The sequence below is a fragment of the Phyllopteryx taeniolatus genome, chromosome 1 (genome assembly GCF_024500385.1).
Source record: "Phyllopteryx taeniolatus isolate TA_2022b chromosome 1, UOR_Ptae_1.2, whole genome shotgun sequence".
NCBI classification, from domain to species: domain Eukaryota; kingdom Metazoa; phylum Chordata; class Actinopteri; order Syngnathiformes; family Syngnathidae; genus Phyllopteryx; species Phyllopteryx taeniolatus.
This window is the reverse complement of record NC_084502.1, coordinates 2,366,725-2,388,010: the sequence shown is the minus strand read 5'-3', so window position 1 is coordinate 2,388,010 and position 21,286 is coordinate 2,366,725. Positions and strand designations below refer to the sequence as shown.

Below are 21,286 nucleotides of genomic sequence, written 5' to 3'. Positions count from 1 at the left end.
TAGGGACATGGAATGTCACCTCTCTGGCAGGGAAGGAGCCCGAGCTGGTGTGTGAGATCGAGAAGTTCCGACTAGATATAGTCGGCCTCGCCTCCACACACGGCTTGGGCTCTGGTACCAGTCGTCTTGAGAGGGGTTGGACTCTCTTTCACTCTGGAGTTGCTCATGGTGAGAGGTGCCGAGCAGGTGTGGGTATACTTATTGCTTCCCGGCTCAGCGCCTGTACATTGGCGTTCACCCCGGAATACGCTTTCGGGTGGGAGGACGGGTCCTGAATGATTTTTGTGCCTATGTACCAAACAGCAGTTCAGAGTACCCACCCTTTTTGGAGTCCTTGGAGGGGGTGCTGGAGAGCGCTACCGCTGGAGACTCCATCGTTCTGCTGGGGGACTTCAATGCTCATGGGGGTAATGACAGTGAGAAGGGTGCGATTGGGAGGAACGTCCTCCCTCCCCGATCACAACCCGAGCGGCCTTCTGTTATTGGACTTCTGTGCTCATCACGGATTGTCCATAACGAACACCATGTTCAAGCATAAGGGTGTCCACACGTGCACTTGGCACCAGGACACCCTAGGTCGCAGTTCGATGATCGGCTTTGTGGTCGTGTCATCGGACTTGCAGCCGCATGTCTTGGACACTCGGGTGAAGAGAGGGGCGGAGCTGTCAACTGATCACCACCTGGTGGTGAGTTGGCTCCGATGGTGGGGGAAGATGCCGGTCCGACGAGAGCTCGACAGGCGGATCAGTGCAGCGTCTGCAGTGATGCGGACTTTGTATCAGTCCGTTGTGGTGAAGAAGGAGTCAAGCCGAAAGGCAAAACTCTCAATTTACCGGTCGATTTACGCTCCTACCCTCACCTATGGTCACGAGCTGTGGGTCGTGACCGAAAGAACAAGATCCCGGATACAAGCGGCCGAAATGAGTTTCCTCCGCAGGGTGTCCGGGCTCTCCCTTAGAGATCGGGTGAGAAGCTCAGTCATCCGGAAGGATCTCAGAGTAGAGCCGCTGCTCCTCCACATCGAGAGGAACCAGATGAGGTGGCTGGGGCATCGGATGCCTCCCGGACGCCTCCCTGGTGAGGTGTTCCAGGCATGTCCCACCGGGAGGAGAACCCGGGGACGGCCCAGGACACGCTGGACAGACTATGTCTTCCAGCTGGCCCTCGGAGCGCCTCGGGATCCCCCCAGAAGAGATAGAGAGATGAAGTGGCTGGGAGAGGGAATTCTGGGCGTCCCTGCTAATGCTACTGCCCCCGCGACCCAACCTTGGAAGAAGCGGAAGAAGATGGATGGATGGATGGATGGATGGATGGATCCATGGATGGATGGATGGATGGATGGATGGAATGAGAAAGCCGATGCACATGAAAAGCAAAAGTGCCATCATTTGTCCTCGACAAATTGATGTTGCAGAATTATCTGTAATAATTCAGTTTTGACGAGACACTTTGTGTCGTCATTGTGTGAGATGACAATTGTGCTAATTCAATGGACTGGCAAAACACACTTTATTTATGAACCTGACATCTATTAATGTTTTGCAGGCTTGAAAACTCCTCGGTGCAAGAGTCTGTTCATTGTATACCTTCACCTTCTTTTGAACGTGCGTTCGCTCAGCAGCGAGCGCGTATTGAGAGGAAAGGGACGAGGGAAAGAAGAAGGGGCCGACAAACGCAGAGCAGCTCCGCAGGCTAAATATTCCTGCATGATGGTAAGAGGAGAATTTTACAGCCAGTGTCAACTGAAGACTGTTGGATAGAAGCTGCCATCCTCTACTTACCCGCAGCTATGGGTGATTTCCTCTCATCCAGTAGCTGAATGGCTGTGCTGGCTAATACAACACTCTTGTTTTCGGATCCTACAAGCGCACACACACACACGCACACACACACACACACTTCATGAATCATTTGAAAATTCTTTATATGAGTTCTGAACTGACCACAGGGAGATCGGTGAGAAGAATAATATTTGGTGGCTGCAGCTTCCTTCCATGAGTGAGTGAATCCAAGGCGAAGTCAGTGCCAGTAAATAAGAGGCTTTGAGCTCTCTTGCATTAGCTGAGACTAATGGAAAGCCTGAGGCTGACGACTGATAAAAACTAGTTCCCCCTTTGAAAGAAGAAGTATGAAGCTTAGCTGTGTGTGTGTGTGCACCCGTGTTCTGGCCAAGTGACTACAGAAAGGGCTGGAAATATTCCTCATGTATCTGATTTCAACCCAAAGCAATCAGAAGCGTCCACAAGGACACAGCACAAAATTAATATGAGAGGAGGGAGGGATGCATGGCTATACAATAGCAGGAAACCAAATGTTTGGGTGGAGAATAAGTAAACATTGTAGACCTAAATGTATGTAGTCTTCATTATTTGTAAGCATTTTGTTTGATACCTTGTTTTTACAACGGAACATTTCCAACTTTGCAGACAAACATTGGAGCATTGTCATCCACTAACCTGTGTTGAAGGGCAGAGAGTAGACAAAGGTGCCAGGAACTTGTTCTGCTGCCCTTTTGTACCACAGGGGGAAGTGATCGGCATTGAAAACCCCTTCTTTGTCCTCAGCAGTCAGGAAGTCTCTTGAGACAGACGGAAAAAAGCACAGAGACGATCAATGCATTCTTCAAAAATGAATATAAAAGCACCGGGCACAAGTTGCTTAATGAAAACCTCTATGTGTATGACACTTTTAGCGAGGTAATGCAGTATAATTTAACAATGTGTTCATTATTGGAAGTAAGCGAGACAGTAAGTACTGTAGGTAAGGTAACCAAATTGTAAATCTTCCAAAGAGGAAGTATTAAAATCACAGATATCAAGAGACACGGCATACTTACTGGCTCGTAAGCTTGTCAGGTACTACGAACAGGTTGATTCTGGACAGGCCGGTCCTTGTGCCCAGATAGGCAATCTCAACTCCTTTGTCAGAGTTCCTGTGTTTCAAAATGTTTTTAAAAACATGGGATGACAGGTAAGCGTCACATTAGTCCGCATGTGTGCGTGTATGTGCGTGCGTGCGTGCCTTACTCAGACTTATTGAGCACCAAGCTGGTCCAATAGGCCTCAAGTGGGGCAGTAACCACAGCGTCAAAAAGGACCTCTTGAATCAACTCCTTATCACCTGACAAGAAAAGAAACGGGCCCGAAATGTAACCAGCCAAATGTCTACAAAGTCAATCAGTAAATTAAGGTGGATTTTTGTTGACTTTCACGAACATTGTAGTTGGGGCTCATGTCCACCGAGGTAGAGTTTGATTGCGTCTATCTGCGTCAGGTAGCGGTGCTCTGGGTGCTCATCTGTATCGCAGTATGTCCTGTTGCGAGACGGATAAATAAATGACCAATAAACAGACTTCCAATTGACAACAAATGTTTTCCACATGGGACATATTTTCAAGAAAAGCAACTAAACCCACAGTTTTTTGGTTTTTTTTGCAAGTATAATATTTTTAGGAAACCGGTTGCAATGTTAGTAAATTGCTTTAAGTTAAAAATCATCCTTATATCAGTAATGTTATACAGTGTTTTAGTCACTTACTTTTCCTATCATAGATACAATGGAAGCTATATAAAGTGTTTTTAATTCAAAAGCAATGTTATGGTTCTCAAAAACATAGCATCAAATAAAACAATAACACTGGTCAACAACAAATTTATTGTCTAAATATTTTTTAGCTGAATTGGGACAATTTTGATGTGCTGAATCAAATATCACATTGTTTTTACTCAATCAGGTCAAATTTTTTAACTATGGCCACGTTTTTGTTTACATGTACAGGTATGTTCGCTTTAGCCCTGAATTTTCAACAATGAGGTCGTAACATTCAATTTACAGTTACTTACTTTTATCAATGCCTACTATTCACTTTACAGTAAGCAAAGTTCATAGCATTTGATTAGTAAACTCTTAATAACTTGGCATAAAAACCTGACGTGAGCAAGCGAAATCCGGTGCAAAATTGTCCTAAATTTCCAGTTGAAAAAAAAACATAGACAAAAAGCAAACAAAAAAATGTAACCCAGTGTAATGATAACAAATTTCTCCAGATCGACAAATGGAGTTGATTTCACTTTGAAAAGTTGATTTAAACACGAAAAGTAACGTTGAAGTCTTCCATATTCATACCATTCATCTGCGAGGGCAACATCAGGATGCTCTAAGTCGTGAAGACCTGGAACAAAAAAAAGAAAAAAGATCAAATGAACAAGCATGAAGTTCAGCTGGAGAAGCTGTTAAAAGCCTTACACTCTTAAATACATGCAGCATGCGTGAAAAATGTATTTTGTGTCTGGTTTTGGCAGGTCTGATTGGATCAGGAAGAGCCAAGTCATGCTCAGGCGGCTCCCGATGATGGATATGTATGGCGTTACAAAGAGACCACCGTGACATGAATATTTACATGCATGAGGCTGGATATGGAAGCTAGACACTGTGGTTGACATAAGCATCGATCAAGATATCGCCAACACATCTAAAGAGCCACTAAAGAAATATTAAGCTTCCTGTTTAATTGTGAGGTTTTCGGTTCCGTTTGCTACTTCAACATGTGTGATGGCGAGCTGAGAAGTGAAATTCAACTGAACATGTTCACTTAGGTACTGAAGTTGTGAGCTACGATTGCATTCTTGACTCGACTATTGCCAACTTTCAGCTACCCAGTTGTGCTTCACCATTACAATATTAAGCCGAATCTTAATGAGTAACACCAGTGTTTTATAACACTGAAATATACATTACAGCGTGAGAGTTAACTAAATCAGTGAGAAAAGAGAAGGCGAGTGACTTATGATTAGTAAATAAATGTAAAAAGTCTACACACCCCTGGTAAAATAAAAGAAATGTTAAAAAATGACACCAATATCATCATCAATATGCCCTATAACCTGTACAACTCAACTGAAATAAAAAAAAACTTTTTTACTTCCTCTCTGGAAAAGATTAAATTGTCTTTATCTATCAATTGAGTTGTGCAGATTATAGTTTTACATTAATGGTGGAAACAGTTTTGGGATGATTTAGCTTGAGCTCATTTTTTTTATTTCAGCAAAAAAAAATAATGGCATTTGAATAGAGAGCTGTGCAGACTTTTTTTTAATATCCACTGTATGCATACTTAATATCATGTAGCTTTAAAATAAAATAAATAAATAAATATAGCATACCTTCCTCTACAGTGACGTTCCCTGTGAAGAAAAACTTGCCGTGGCCTCTGGAAAGTGCTACTCCAAGGCTAACAATAAAATAAAACACATTACTCTGTAATGTTCGTTGAGCAAAGCTAAAACGTGTCTTTTTGTCACCTGAAAGGAGTTCCCTGGATATCTGTGTAGTAGTAATCATTATGCAGCACCAGTACACGCCTCTGTAAAAAGAAACGGGGATTATACATTTTCAAAGGTGGCTAGTAAAGCACTACATTTACTCATGTAACATTTAGTAGTTTGAATGTACCATTCTTTTTACTTTTACTTGTGTATTTATGAGATGTATTGCTACTTTAACAATGATTGACATGCCGCTCGCTGCTTTTATTTATCCACTATTGCGTGCGCAATCTATTTTTAAGACTTCCACATAGCCCCTCCCACACACAATCAATACGTCTGGTCAGCAAAACGCTTCTTCGTGAAGTCATTTAAGTGGGGAAAAAAAAGCATATAATGTTTCTGTAGGGCCCAATGCATGTGTTGTTATGGACAGTTTAAAATTGAAACAGTGGCAGGTGTGTGTGGATTTTATTAAATATTATTTTTATTTTTTTATTTTCTTCTAGGAATGTATTTGACGTTCATGGTCTGATTTATATTTTTGAATCAGAAGTTACTCACGAGTTAGTCTTTACTCGAGTAGCTTTTTACTTTCGTACTCTTACTCAAGTAAATATATGGAGGACCACTTTTTACTTTGACTTGAGTCATATTATTCTAAAGTAACAGTACTCTTACTTGAGTACAATATTTGGCTACTCTACCCACCTCTCTCCATTTTTAATACATCCAGGGTTCACAGCTGTGCAGTTCTGTATCTGATGACATTTGCTGCAGCATGCCTCCATCTAGCGGTTATGGGAGTACTTGCGAGTGGCGTATAATATTTCTATTCAAGACTATCATGAATATGCATGAGCGTCCTGTGCTTGAATGTGTGTACTGTATTTGGAGATATGTAGTTTTGCATATTGAATGCTTATTAATCAGCTGAATGTATAATGTTCTCGACAAAGCTTTGAAAGTGCAACACGAATGCACTCAGGCTCAGTAAGACGCACACACACACACACACACCTACACACTACACTGTGTGTGTGTGTCCAAAAGACACATCAGGCTGCTGTCTCTCTCGTCTTCAGCAACATGTGCATGTCTGAGATAAGGGGCTCACACACTGAGGCAGACAACTCGTGCATGCAGAACAAACCAAATCAGACAAATTCCCCAGTCAATGTTGTACATCACTGTATAACCTCTTGGCAAAAGTGGTGCTGCCTTTGAAAACCCATTCAGGATCTTGGGAAAATGCTTTTGTTATCATGTTGTCCATTTAAAAAACAAAAAGGGGGGGGGGGGTATCGCTCACCCCTTTGTCGATGCTCCTTTTCACCTCCATTGAGAAGGTCCCCTTCTTCCTGTTGACCATGGAGTTCCTCAGCTAGAAGCACAAAGAACATGCTGAGCGTCCGACGTCGGTTGCATGACGGCAGAAAATGGCAACGCGAGTCTCACCGTGTCGTCCTTGTCCTCCCATTCTACCTCAGATAAATCCACGCTGCTGTAGTTTGGCTTCCTTCGCTTTTTGCCGTCGCCATACTGGGCAGGCAGTAAACGTGTGCACAAAAACAGAGAGACAGCACAGAAATTGTGACACGATGACTTCATAATTGTGTGAAATTTTCACTGAATGTTTTCCAAAACCTGTTTTGACATTTTGTTTGAATGAAGTGATGGTCTATTTTTCATTGGTTCGGGTGAAATCTATTTTTTTGACAGCATGTGGTGGTCCAACAGCTTTCGAAGCCACCTTATGTTGTTTTATCCTTTCTTGCAGTTTGTGTGTCAACATGTTTGTGTTGAGCAGTACAGCGCGTGTGTACTACGACGTCTCGTTCATCTATCAGCGAAGATAGCCTCCCAACACTCATTAACATCTTTAATGAGACCACTATTAAACCATCTGTCGGCCTGTCTCACTGCCTATTTTCTCTTCTCCTCCTCCTCCTGCTGCGCATCTTTTCTCCTCTCATCCTTCCATTTTTACTGCATCCTACTAATTCGCCCATCAGCCTCCCTCCACCTCTGCCTCATGTGTGAGAGGACCCAATTAATACAATGGAGTTAACAGTAATCACAACCATTTAAACATTATATCTTCGTATGCATGCAAGGTGCAGTGAAGGACTCTGAACGCACTTTCCTCTTCTACAGAACACGCATAGCCAAGACATTGTTACTGTATAATGACATATGCATGTCTCTGTGCCTATTGACTTTCTGGTGTAATATCAAAATATATGGTTTTAATTGAAATTAACTCACAAGTGAACTCCCAACTTTAAAAAAAACAAAACTAGTTTCTGCAATGTAATGAAGGAATATGTTCCAACAGTCGTGTATGCAACTTAGAGGTGGCTCCAATAGTGTGGTCCGAAATGAGTGAACTTGTTAAGAGTCGTTCCCGACGGGCCACTAGTACTCACAAGTGGCCGCAGATCTGGGTGGGTGAGAATGTAGCCGTTGTTGGTGATCGCAAAGGCATAGCCGTGAATGCCCAACTAGGAGAATAAACACACACAACAAACAGATTCATTGTGGACTAAGTTTTTTTTTTAAAGTCAACAATGCCTGGACAAAGAAACCAGGCTGACAATAGGGTCTCAGTGCAACAGTTAATTTTCAGCACTGGTTTACAACTTCACTGCTTCATAGTGAGAGGTTCATTTTTATTTTATTTTTAAAATTATTTTTAGAAACACCATCCTATGATGCAGAGTAATTCCAAACTGCAACACAAATAATAAACAATTGAAAACCGACACAGGATACTAATAGTGTCAATGAAAGCTAACAAGCAGCATTGGTGCATGTACTTAATTTTAATGCTGGTGACATCTGGTTGATTTCTATGTAACAGTCAAAATGCACCCTCTGCACAAAGCAACCAATCCAAAATTCATCCTATTTTAGTCTAATTCTACTACACGCAAATGAAGTTTGTGATTTGTAATAATGTCTTCTTTAATTCTTATGATTGTTTTCTCTCATTATGTGTGGTGGACAATATAAAGGTTGAAAATTTTCTTCAATTTCTTGACAAATAATACTTGCACATGGGGAGGAAAAAAAAAAAGGCGACATGAGTATCAAGTAGCATTAGTGAGCATGGTGTATAATTTACTTAATTACAGGACTCGAGCAAGAAGGCAAAAACAATAAGCATCAAACCTAATCAAAATCTCTTTTTCATCCTCTCCACAGTTTGGTATCCAATTACTGTGTCTATGTCCATAATTATATTGGAGATTCAGAAAAATAATAATAGCATCGAGTACCTTGTATTTGGGAATAGTCTTGAGTAGCTCTGAAACAGGGACGTCTGTTCCTACCACCCCTAATAAAATGCCATGGTTCCGCTAAAAACATAAAATAAAATGTTAACATTTCAGAAGTATTTGAAGATTACTGACAGAACACACATCGAACGTGATCTACTTTTTCATACATAAAACTTTGCTGTGTGTTTGTGTGTGTGTGGAGTGGAGCACCAACGGTGGGTGTCGCTCAGCGTGCCATTTGGGCTGGGATTGCCACTTCATTTCATCAGTTTGAATTGCATTTCTGAATAATTAAACATATCTAAAAAAAATAAATAAAAAAAAATCCAAAAAATTAAATTAATAATAAAATCTACTTGCTGCCTTGCTCAAGGGCACCTCAGCAGTAGCCAGGAAGCAAACTAGCATCTCTCCAACATCGAGTATTCTTTTCTGAGCTACAGCTATTTTTTATTTATTTATTTTTTTTAAACAATGCAATAGTCGATTAAGATGAGCTCATGGTTTGACAAGTGCATCTTGGGGCGTGCTAGACAAATGCACCAAGGACCAATTGTTGAAAGATGCAGAACATTTTCAAATTGATGTTCTTGACAAGCTCACAATGGCTAATCACTCTTTTAAACATTCGTACAATTCAATCATAAGTGGGCCTTGTAAGATCGATCATTTCAATCAAAAACTAACTGGGACCTTTTTTTTTTTTCCAAAAGAGCCTGTCAAAGAAAGAGATCATTCATTTCAAATTTGCCCAAACCTGAATGTTAACGGAATAACGGCGCTAATACTTACGGTCTCATTCTTAGTGCTGAACACAGGCATTGCCACAGTGGTCATCAGCACTGGACCTTGATCATCATCCAGCTAAAAAGATATTGAGTGATGAGATGAGGGACAGAAAAAAAGACACGAGGGAGGAGAAAGAAGCGAAACCAATAACGGAACATAATTTAACATGTTTAGAAGAAATGACGTCGCCATTGTCACGCACATTCTATGAACCCGACTTGTGACGCTTATTAATAGCGCACCTGCGAGTAACTGTGCAGCAGATGCAGTCATCCTCAATTATCTTCTTCAGGCTCCACCCAACTTATATGACATGTTTTATTCATGTTCATTATTCGACTTAAAACATGTTCAAGCACAGCCTCTCTTTGATCTCCTTCGGAATAAGCTCATCCAAAGGCGGCGCTTCGACATCGGATGCGAGTATCTTTCCTCCCTCAAGACTGCCGGAATAATTACGATATTTATCTTTCAAGCGGCTGCCTGTCTACGCTTGTGATTTCAATTTCTTGATGAACGCTTGACACTGTTGTGGGCACTCCTTCACAATCTGTGTGTTATGGTTGTCCACTAAGAAAGCATGCATACTTAGAAAATGTACTTTGAAGTATTTGACGTCTGCGGGGATATAATGTGTTGTCAATTGGGTGGTACCCTCAGCATTTCTGCTTGCTAACCCTTCTACAGTTACAAACATGCCTGTGTCTCCTTCCCTTCTTGGCATGTGGCTGCTCCGACGTATGAAGGCTTTTATATAGTGTGTTAAGATGCGTTTTTTTTTTGTCCTGTAAGTTTGTAACAAAACCTGGAAGCCTTGAATGAAAATGAACTCCCGTTCAAAAATGCCAGAATGAGCGCGTTCCCAATAACGTTCATCATGCAGAAATGAACTAAATTCAGTTCACGTTCGCCCAAAATAGGAACTAGTTCATAAACTTTCGTTCATTGGACTTGTTCAGGTACAACATGTATTTGTGTGTATGTACAGTATTTCTTACAATAAAGTTAAGAGGCGAGGTTCACATGCATCCAATGAAAAACAAAAGCTATGAAATAAAGGAAACACATTTTAAGATATGCATCATTGTACTGGCATGTGTGCAAATGTTTGGCCACTCATAATAAGACCTCAGAGATTCATTATTCTGCTGCATTTTCATTAGGACTGCGTGATTCTGATGAGAACACCCAAGGCAGTTGATATTGACCCAATTAATGTCTCCCCATTTCTGCCGCAGCGATCAGTCAAACTATTATGTGATAGAACAGATTACACATCACCTCTATTTTCACCACCGACAATAACAAGTAATGACAGGAAACTACTAGCATCCGTTCTGTCTCAATCAGACGCTGAGGAAAAAGGAAGCAGTGACCTGAGCTTTGACCGATGGTAATAACAATCGAGGACATCAAAGGGAGAAAAGAAATACACCTAAGTACTGGTGCTGTAACAACGGAGATACCTCTCCATTGGAAAAATGGCATCGATCAAAGGGCAGGGGCGAATGAGTAGGACCTCATCTAAAAATAAAAAGGTACAGTATATTGGATCATACATCAGAGGTCTTCAAACACATGGGCTCGGAGTTATTGTGTACTGCCATCATCGGTTGCTGAGCATTTCCATCCACTGGCTAGTGGCTAGCCCTTTGTGCTGGAATGCTAATCCATTTGGTGGAATTCAGGCTTGTTGTACAATGCTGGGAAATGGAAAAAAAAGTGTAATAAGTAGATGAAGGGGGCTGTATGGAGCTAGACAACAGGTGACATATTTAAAAGTCAACGTCACCGTGGAAGTGGATTGCTTGGGTTGACAAGCTTTGTGATGAGGACGGCACCCGCCGCTGTGTTTTTTGGAATTGTCATCGATGACACCCTAATAAATTAGCAATTTTTCTCCATTTAAGCGATTGAAGATAATTTTGGGGTGCTGGCTGTTGTGTTCAACAGTATATAAGAGACCAATCGAAGGTATAATGCCAACTTGAACAAAACGGTGTATGGAAACTCAAGCAAGATGTCTGGTCTATTTTGCCTGAAAAGTGACTGGAGATTCCGCCCGACAGCGACGACATATAAAATATGACTACATACGACCACTTTAGAGGATAGTACCACACCGGCTATGCAGTGAATCTGGTCTCCATATGAGTGAAGTATGTACCATTAAGACTGCCCTGTAAACCTTTGACCTCAAAAAGGAACAGGCAGTCGGGGAGAATAATTAGCCACATGAGATCGATTGCACCTTGGAGGACACAAATTGATGCCTACCCCTTTTTCTGATAGCTCACAGGCTCAAAAACGTTTCCTTCTCAGAAACACAAACAAACACACATTGCAACATCCCTCTGAAGACACTGATACAAACCCATGCCCTATGTTTGATGTCCAAGGGGGCACCTTGTAATCTAGGTTCACGTGACAAATGCAAGAGCTTGTGGATGAGGTGACCCTTATTTCCTTGGAGACTGAGCTCAATAATGCTGGTGTGTAAGCACAGGATAGTACGCAATGCACCCCTTAGGATCCTGCTAAAGGGATTGTTGCAGCCCAGGTACAATCCTATATAAAAGCTTTCATAATGAATAAACACTAAACCATTAAAGTTAAACATCCATCCATTTTCCACACCACTTATCGTCCACCGTTCCACCAAAAACTAAACAGTGTAATATATTTTTCACACTTTTGGAAAGCTACATACTTTGGCTACTAGCCATAAATGATGAGTCATTAGGTGTGGTGGGCACAGAGCTAGACTTCTGGGTCTCTATGGGAGATAGACAGACAGATCAAATCCAGGCCATCCTGGACAACACCCAGCATCAAGAGACTCTGGTCTGGCAGAGGAGAATGTCCAGCACCAGAATTCTGTCTGTGACCTGCTCCACAAACCACAAACACAAAAACGAATTTGTTCCGCTGACCCTATGGCTTTACAACAACTCATCAGTGGCTGATCAGAGGGGGACGCGGACACGAGCACAGTCACTTTGTTTGATGGACTCTTAAGAGACTCAGAATGTGCATTAATTTTCTGTGATTTGTACATCTTAACATCTGCACTTTAGTATCAATCCCTCTGGATTCATAATGTTACTATCTATCTTTTTGTCCAGGTTGTTTCAGTGTCATGATGGAGAAAATGTTCATTTGGATGTCTGAAAAGTCAAAATCATCCTCAGCATCACAATATGTCCAACATTTTTACATTCTTTTGCTGAGATTGTGCGAGACAAATTGTTACACATTATTTATTTATTTTTTTTTGGGGGGGGGAGTCAATCATAGTTAAATACATTTTAGTCACTATAGTCCACAGGGTGTCTGTTTGAGTTTGTCTATTTCACTTTGTTTACACAAAAAGCACCACGGGCAGGAGCTGTGTTAGGAAGATAGCAAGCAAATAGAGTTAATCACAACAACAACGACAGACAACAGTGTAGCTATTTGTGATTTCTGCTGAGCTGCCCTGGTGTCTATCACTCGAAAAGTGTCAAATATCTGCCAACTGGAATCTACTCCAAGTTTATGTTAATTGTGTAATCAAATAAAACACTGAAATGATTTAAAGAAACAAAAACATCAGAGCAGATTATCCCATCAGTCATTCTAGGCTGCTGAATTACCCATTCAGAACATAAAAATAAGTTATTCCATAAAATCTGACTGAGACAAATACCAGAGGCAGGCTTGTTTTCACACCCAAAAAATAAATAAATGCTGCCTCGATTATGGTCACATTACCAGCCCCGAAATTGTGACATGCACTGCTGACATGGCATAACCACTGATGAACGAGAGTTAAGCATTTGTACAGATGTGTTTGCATGTTTGAGCAAACATGCAAGAGATACACTAACAACAACAACCACAATGAACGTTTAGAAACGACAGCCGAAAGAAGAGTGACAGTAGGACACTGAAGGCGCTATTTTCATGACTGGCGAAAATCCGGCACAGTGGGCAGCATAAATCTGCACGGAGGCCATTTAGGTTTCCATAATTTCACAGACACGCGCAAGCCGGCGTATTTACAAAAGGACAGTCTGCGCCATTATGGGAGTGAACACAGCCGACTTCATTCACCGCCAATCAAAGTGGCTCCTCCCATTCCCTTTAAATGAGACGCATTGACTGTTAGCATGGCGACGTCTCCGTGCGTAAGAGGACGCAGCGAATCATGCGTGACTGTAGCACTGTCACTGCTCTTGGACGATGTGGCAACAGAAAACGTGAGCGAGTGCCGTTATTAAATCCAGAATGAGTTACACCTAAATACTGTATGTCCGCCACCCACCCCGATCAAATTCACTAAAATCGCATTCGATCAGCATTCTACCTGCTGCGGCGGAAACCACAGGCGTAAGTTTAGGTCGACTTTCAGCCACCAAATTGTTACACGTGCCGGGCGCATGTCAAAGGACACACCCTCATTGCGCCAGTACGCCCAGCTTGTCGCAGAACCGGTATGCCAAATTGGCAACCTTGCGCTGGCACAAAAATCAAGATAAGCCAGTTTTTGCGTGCCGCTTCAGATCCGCCGTCTACGAAAATAGAGCCCCTAGTGTAATAGTTGTTTCCCCAAACTATGCTGTCTGGCTTATTGTTTTGGAATCTGAGAGCAAAATCACATACAGCACCAAGCAACCCCATGACCACACAGGCCACAACACAACACATCACAACACAGCAACCATCTCAAATCACAATTTTCATTTACCTTTTGTGCTTGAGGGAGCTAGCGCCAGTTTAAGAGGAAAAAGGATGAAGAGGACAGGAAAGGTCACTGCCTTTTTTGGATTGGTGACAGAAATCATGGTTTTCTACTCAATAAAAGAGTTCAACAAGCAATACTACTAATACTAATACTAGAAGCTTTTACCACTTGGAGTAGAGAGTACAGAAGACCGAGAGGTAAATGTGACAAAAAATACACAATGAACAGACAAAAGTATGGACAATTGGCCAATGAATTTACAAACTTTCAACATGATTTTAGAGGTTTATGTGGGAAATTTTGGCCACTCTTTTTATCCAGAAGAAAATGAAACAAGAAGATATAGGAGATTAGATGTCACTGATTTGGGATCTCCATTCTAGTTCATCCCATCCAAGAATTTGAGGGGGTTGAGGCGCTCTAGCTCTTTTGTATCAAACTCATCCAACCATTTTTTTTTAACAGACTTTGATTTACACACAGAAACGATGGAATCAGAATTTGTGTAAACGTGGGACAAAATAACATAAAAGATGGACGAGTTGATCGTAAAACTGAATTGCCCTTCTGGCACTAATAAAGTATTCTGAATCTGTACCTTGGAATTTTTTGTGTGACTTTTGGCCTACACACACCAGCCTTTACTTTAACGATGGATAGGTATTCATACATCTTAATACCGTTCATCCTGTTCAGGGTCATAGCAGAGGCTGGAGCCACACGCTGGTAACTAGACTGCACCCTCAGCACGGGGAAGTTGTGAACAGAGCAATGAGGGTAATTGATCCCACACCAGCCGCGTGAAAGTCACTACGTTAACCAAGATAATACCAATGACATGGGACAGGTATTCTTTGGGTATAAATCGACACATTGATGTGATTTCCTCTAATAAAGAGCAACAAGGAATACTTGGTTTTGAGAGATACCTTTAGCCATAGTCTACAATAAAAACATTTAAACTCACCATGCTAATACATTTATTAGCATCTTGCATTGCTGTCAAATGTTATTACCGGTAGATTGGGTTGTAATTTGTTGCAGTCATGTAGGATTTTATATTGTGTCCAATGGGTGCTGGAGAACTAATGGATCTGGATCTGACATTGTAGCTGCTCACTCATATTTAAGTCTACGTATGCGCCATACAAATACTTATGTTGATGAATAGGTGTGTCAATACTTTTGTCCATGCAGTGTTTGTAAGTAAAGGAACACAGCAAAGGGTGATAAAGTTATTTTGGTACATTCTCCAAAAATCTCCCTAAAACCAAGAGAACTGATACCTTTTTACTCCCAAACACACACAAAGTCACACAAACAAATCGATTGTTAAAACACCATTTCTTTTTTTCTTTTTTTTTTTAAATGTTTTACCCTGCTCAGTAAAAAGTTAAAGTACATTAAAAAAAACGCACACAACGTTGGCATACTGTATCTTTCTGATTGATTGTGTAAACTTACGGTGCTATCAATGTAGGCCTCAGTCCAAACCGTATCATGTTCCCTGTCAATCACCTTGGGACGACTCAGCACATGGAGATACTCCATCACATTCTCTTGGACATCTGCCAGTGTTGATATTTGAGTGAAGTAACCTGTTGAGAAAAGTTGGACAAGAAACTACTGTGAATTACCAATAGATTTATCAATAATATAGTTGGAATTTGAGTCTCCTCACTCACTTTTCTACCAGTCTCACTTCAAACAGGGGTGAAAATTCTAAAGGGCGTCATTTAAAAAAAAAAAAAAAAAAAGACTTGCATTACAGCCCACCCAACATACTCCAAAAGCATCAGAATCTTCTTAGAACAATCTCTGGCAGTTTAGTTGAAAAACGCGAAGGAATTGCATCTAAAATACAGTTCAGCAGGCAGCATGAGAAAGTGTAGCTGTGAGATGAAGCTCGATACATTTTCAAGCAATTGCGAGATCATTCCCTGCAGTCACGTGAAAGCAAAACCAGCATGGGTTTGGGAATAGGTGAGTGATATGGAAATGTTATGCAAAAACTACTTCATTGAATCCAAATGTGATGCTATTTCATATGACGATAACGTCGCCATTATGATGCTAATGTCCATGTGCAGAAGGAAATGCGCTGTTATCTCAACAGGGGGCAGGGAAGCAGTAAAGTCAGACAGAGAGGATAAAAAAGTGACAAGGAGAATAGGGGGAACGAGAGAGGCCACATTTCCACTCATCCAGAAAAACAAACTGTCACCATCACCATGAGGCAGTCAAGGAGAAAAACATAGCTAGAGGAAATAGATTTTGGGGTCAATGGTTCAGTCAGTGACCTTTATTCCACATGGAGAAAGGGGCCAGCGCCAGAGGATTCCAGACTAATACAAAACATCGACGTGTGATGGGGAAGAATCGGTCAAAACGTCACAACAATCGCAACTTAGAACAGGCAATAGGGAACAAATGTTCAAACATAACTTTCCCTTGTTGCAAAAGAATGTATTTATTAAAGTAGTAGTAAAATTCTAATAATTCAATAGAAAGAGACGGCATGACTTTCCAGCTTGACCAGGAAGTGAACCGTGTTCTCTTCTTTTCATACTAAGACAGGCTGGGATCCAGCTATCATTTCACCAGATACTCATTTACAACACACACACACACACACACACAGAAAAGGCTCACATAGGGCACGAAACAAGCTGCCTCAGTGGAGCAGCATTGTTTATCACGGTGCTGAGTGAAGAATGACGAGTCCCTCCGGAGGCCTAAAGGCGTCCTTCGGGCTGAGCCACTAGGGAGATGAGCTGGGAAGCAAAAAAAATAAATAAATGACGACTCCCTGCTTCTAGTGACATCGTACACCTGTCATTGGTACAAGCCAGGACAGCAGCAATATGAGCTATTCAAGATGAAAGTATAAATATGTACTTAACGGAGCTCTTTTGGCTCCATGCGTTAGTGAGAATGCACACAACGAGGTGTTGTCAAAGTACGTCATGAGTGTAACTAATTTTAATTATCTGAAGACCTAACTCTTAGGTTATTGATAATCAACTTTCGTTATAATAAAAACAAATATACATTAAAAAAAATAATTGCATAAATAGAACCCCAATTCCAATGAAGTTGGGACGTTGTGTTAAACATAAATAAAAACAGAATACAATGATTTGCAAATCATGTTCAACCTATATTTAATTGAATACACTACAAATACAAGATATTTAATGTTCAAACTGATCAACTTTATTGTTTTTAGCAAATATCCTTAACCTAGAATTTTATGGCTGCAACACGTTCCAAAAGAGCTGGGACAGGGTCATGTTTACCACTGTGTTACATCAGCTTTTCTTTTAACAACATTCAATAAACGTTTGGGAACTGAGGACACTAATGGTTGAAGCTTTGTAGGTGGAACTCTTTCCCATTCTTGTCTCGCATTTTCAATGGGAGACAGGTCTGGACTGCAGGCAGGCCAGTCTAGTACTCGCACTCTTTTACTACGAAGCCACGCTGTTGTAACACGTGCAGAATGTGGTTTGGCATTGTCTTGGTGAAATAAGCGGGGCGTCCATGAAAAAGATGTTGCTTGGATGGCAGCATATGTTTCTCCAAAACCTGTATGTACCTGTCAGCATTAATGGTGTAAGTTACCCATGACATTGGCACTAACACAGACCCATACCATCACAGAAGCTGGCTTTTGAGCTTTGTGTCCATAACAGTCCGGATGGTTCTTTTCCTCTGGCCCGGAAGACATGACGTCCACAATTTCCAAAAACAATTTGAAATGTGGGCGGCACGTTCGCCGACTGGTTAGATCGTCTGCCTCACAGTTCTGAGGACCGGGGTTCAATCCCCTGCGCCGCCTGTGTGGAGTTTGCATGTTCTCCCCGTGCTTGCGTGGGTTTTCTGCGGGCACTCCGGTTTCCTCCCACATCCCAAAAACATGCATGGTAGGTTGACAACTCTAAATTGCCCGTAGGTGTGAATGTGAGTGCGAATGGTTGTTTGTTTGTATGGGCCCTGCGATTGGCTGGCAACCAGTTCAGTGTGTAATCCTGCCTGATGATAGCTGGGATAGGCTCCAGCACGCCCGCGACTCTAGTGTGGAGAAGCGGCTCGGAAAATGGATGGATGGATGAATTTGAAATGTGGACTCGTCGGACCACAGAACACTTTTCCACTTTCCGTCAGTCCATCTTAGATGAGCTCGGGCCCAGAGAAGCTGGCGGAGTTTCTGGGAGATTCTCTGAAACTTTTGATGATATTATGGACCGTTGATGATGAAATCCCTAAATTCCTTGCATTTTCCTTAAACTGTTCGACTATTTTCTCACACACACAAAGAGGTGGACCTTGCCCCGTCTTTGCTTGTGAATGCTTGTTCAACTGTGGGATGTTCTAAACAGGTGTTTGATGAGCGTTCCTCCACTTTCTCAGTCTTTTTTTGCCACCTGTCCCAGTTTTTTTGGAACGTGTTGCAGCCATAAAATTGTTCATGATTATTTTCTAAAAACAATCAAGTTTATCAGTTTGAACATTAAATATCTTGTCTTTGTAGTGTATTCAATTAAATATAGGTCGAACATGATTTGCAAATCACAGTATTCTGTTTTTATTTATGTTTAACACAACGTTCCAACTTCATTGGAATTGGTTTTGTATAATAAAAGCTCCAACACAGTCTATTTGTGAGGTTAACATGAAAACAATCTACTAAATGTAATGAACTGATGGTTGGCATGGTCATTGGCCATTGATCGAACCTCTGAAAAACTTTTACCAAGAATCTTGGTCGACTGTTTCTTCTTTGTTTGTTGACTCTTTGGAGGAGAGTATCGGCGCTTGTTGTTGCATGCGCCTTAACTGGCAGCTTGTTTACAAAGAGCTTTGTTAGATTCTCCCTATTTTACACTTTCCATCCTTTTTCCATCATGCTGGGCCGTTTGCAATATTGCAGCGCTTTGAAGAATATCGACGTTATTGGTCTTTTCTCTGTTTGTCTCAGGTTCACGTTACTTTTATTCATCTCCTCCAGGGAGAAATTTCTCTCAGAGCCAGGGGAAAACCCACATCGCATGAATATTGTACACGGGAAACAAACATCCATCCATCCATCCATTTTCTGTACTGCTTTATCCTCACTTGGGTCGGAGCCTATCCCAGCTATCTTCGCCAGCCAATCACAAGGCACATAGAAACAAACAACCATTTGCACTTACATTCATACATACGGGCAATTTAGAGTCTTCAATCAACCTGCCACGCATGTGTTTGCGATGTGGGAGGAACCCAGAGTACCCGGAGAAAAGCCACGCAGGCACAGGGAGAACATGCAAACTCCACACAGGCGGGGCCGGGATTTGAACCCCGGTCCTCAGAACTGTGAGGCAGATGTGCTAACCAGTCATCCACCGTGCCGCCAGAAACAAACATCTCACACAAAATACATTTATTTGAAAGACAGTAGCGGACTAGATACAAACCAACACTGGACGGCTCTACCAATGCATTGCCTGCACACATACACCTCCACATCACCTACAAACATTCCATCACAGCATCAACACAAGTATTCACACATCATCACACCAAAACATCCATTCCATCATAAATATGTAAAATGCAATGGCTGGAGTATACATTAATTTCCCAACAGAGAACCCTTAAACTAATTTCTAGCTGTTAAGGAGCTTGATTGAAACTGGAACAAAATAATGTATGTAACAATTGTGCCTGCACAGGGGAAGCCGATATTGCCTTGCAGAGTACACGAGAACAACTTCAGAGTTTAGCACGTGTACTGTCTGATAAAATGGCATTTGTCTGCGTGAAAATGGTCCAGTGGATAATCTTACCTGCTGTTTTAACTAAACTAGAAATCTTAGCTCTCGATTGAACTGTTAAACTGTCAAACCAGCTGGTGATAGCATACTGGAGGATAAACTCAATTGTCGCTGTATATGAATACAACAACGAGAAGCCCAACGTGCATCGCAGAGGAGATTTGGAGAGTGACGAGAGCCACTGCTAAAATGATGTAAACGTGAGTGACGTCATGCACACTGTGATTGTGAGATTAAAAATGCAGCATCCCGGCTGTAGACATGCAGTATATGAGACTTCAATCTTGCTCTCGTCTCACATCTACTAACAGCTTCACACAACATGTCGGGCTATTTCCGTAAACAGCGCATATGCGTCGGAGCGCAAATGTCCATGGAGATAATTTAATTTGGTGGCAGAAAGATGATCTAAATTTACGCCTGCTCAGACCATGTCCAACTGCCGCCTGAATTTGATCGGGGCACAGGCAGACAGATACTGAGCTCCGTGGACGTACAGTATATGTTTAAGTCGCCAGCGGTTCTCACCAGCTCAAAGGGAGGAGCCACTTTGATTGGATATGATTGAAATCTGATGTGTTCACGCCGACAGCGGCGCAGACCTTCCTCTTTTAAATACAATGCCTTGCGCTCGTCCGCGAAATTACCAACGCCCGGTCTAACCCGCCTCAGCCCAGATTTACGGCGGTCACAAAAATAGAATCCCTTGTGTTTGTGCATGCCATTCAATCAAGTGCATCAACTCACTCTAACTGAGCGGCTTGCAGGCTATGTCCATTTCAGTTACAAACTGCATCGCTCTCGAGTAAAATCAAGCCCAAAAATCAGGAATTCCCTTCTACCTATGTATAATACGCAGCATTGATTTGCTGGTACCCATGTTCAAAGCATGAATTATTTTAGGTTTAAAAAAAATGTCCTATCAAGTTGTGCAGTTCTATTGGCTCATCCTCACCCCAAATATCTTCAAGGGATACACACACACCAATGCCCAAATAAATTAATAATGTTTCTTTGTATCTCACTCTCACATGACGCAAACTCCATCCATCCATCCATTTTCTGAGCCGCTTCTCCTCACTAGGGTCGCGGGCGTGCTGGAGCCTATCCCAGCTATCATCGGGCTGGAGGCGGGGTACACCCTGAACTGGTTGCCAGCCAATCGCAGGGCACATACAAACAAACAACCTTTCGCACTCACATCCACACCTACGGGCAATTTAGAGTCCCCAATTAATGCATGTTTTTTGGGATGTGGGAGGAAACCGGAGTGTCCGGAGAAAACCCACGCAGGCACGGGGAGAACATGCAAACTCCACACAGGCGGGGCCGGGGATTGATTCCCGCTCCTCAGAACTGTGAGGCTGACGCTCTAACCAGTCGGCCACCGTGCCGCCGATGCAA

The 21,286-nt window shown here is 42.0% G+C and overlaps 1 protein-coding gene across 6 annotated transcripts in view; it reads right to left on the bottom strand.

The window, feature by feature from the left end:
* The window catches only part of LOC133489155 (voltage-dependent calcium channel subunit alpha-2/delta-3-like), a 102,083-nt gene that overhangs the window by 28,498 nt on the left and 52,299 nt on the right, over positions 1–21,286 (bottom strand). For 5 of the 6 annotated variants that reach the window (XR_009791841.1, XR_009791855.1, XM_061798113.1 and 2 more), the window contains exons 12-26: positions 15,528–15,661; positions 14,067–14,084; positions 9,341–9,412; positions 8,546–8,626; positions 7,694–7,768; positions 6,723–6,806; positions 6,577–6,648; positions 5,301–5,362; positions 5,163–5,230; positions 4,126–4,171; positions 3,216–3,313; positions 3,027–3,120; positions 2,837–2,932; positions 2,457–2,578; positions 1,782–1,859 (exon numbers count right to left, since the gene is read on the bottom strand). Coding sequence is in view for 4 of the 6 variants with exons in the window: in XM_061798113.1 (XP_061654097.1) it covers positions 1,782–1,859; positions 2,457–2,578; positions 2,837–2,932; positions 3,027–3,120; positions 3,216–3,313; positions 4,126–4,171; positions 5,163–5,230; positions 5,301–5,362; positions 6,577–6,648; positions 6,723–6,806; positions 7,694–7,768; positions 8,546–8,626; positions 9,341–9,412; positions 14,067–14,084; positions 15,528–15,661 (1,200 nt within the window). In the remaining 2 variants the exon portion in view is untranslated. Of the gene's footprint in view, positions 1–1,313; positions 1,703–1,781; positions 1,860–2,456; positions 2,579–2,836; positions 2,933–3,026; positions 3,121–3,215; positions 3,314–4,125; positions 4,172–5,162; positions 5,231–5,300; positions 5,363–6,576; positions 6,649–6,722; positions 6,807–7,693; positions 7,769–8,545; positions 8,627–9,340; positions 9,413–14,066; positions 14,085–15,527; positions 15,662–21,286 lie in introns of those variants that run through there. The other variant, XM_061798238.1, reaches the window with a different exon arrangement.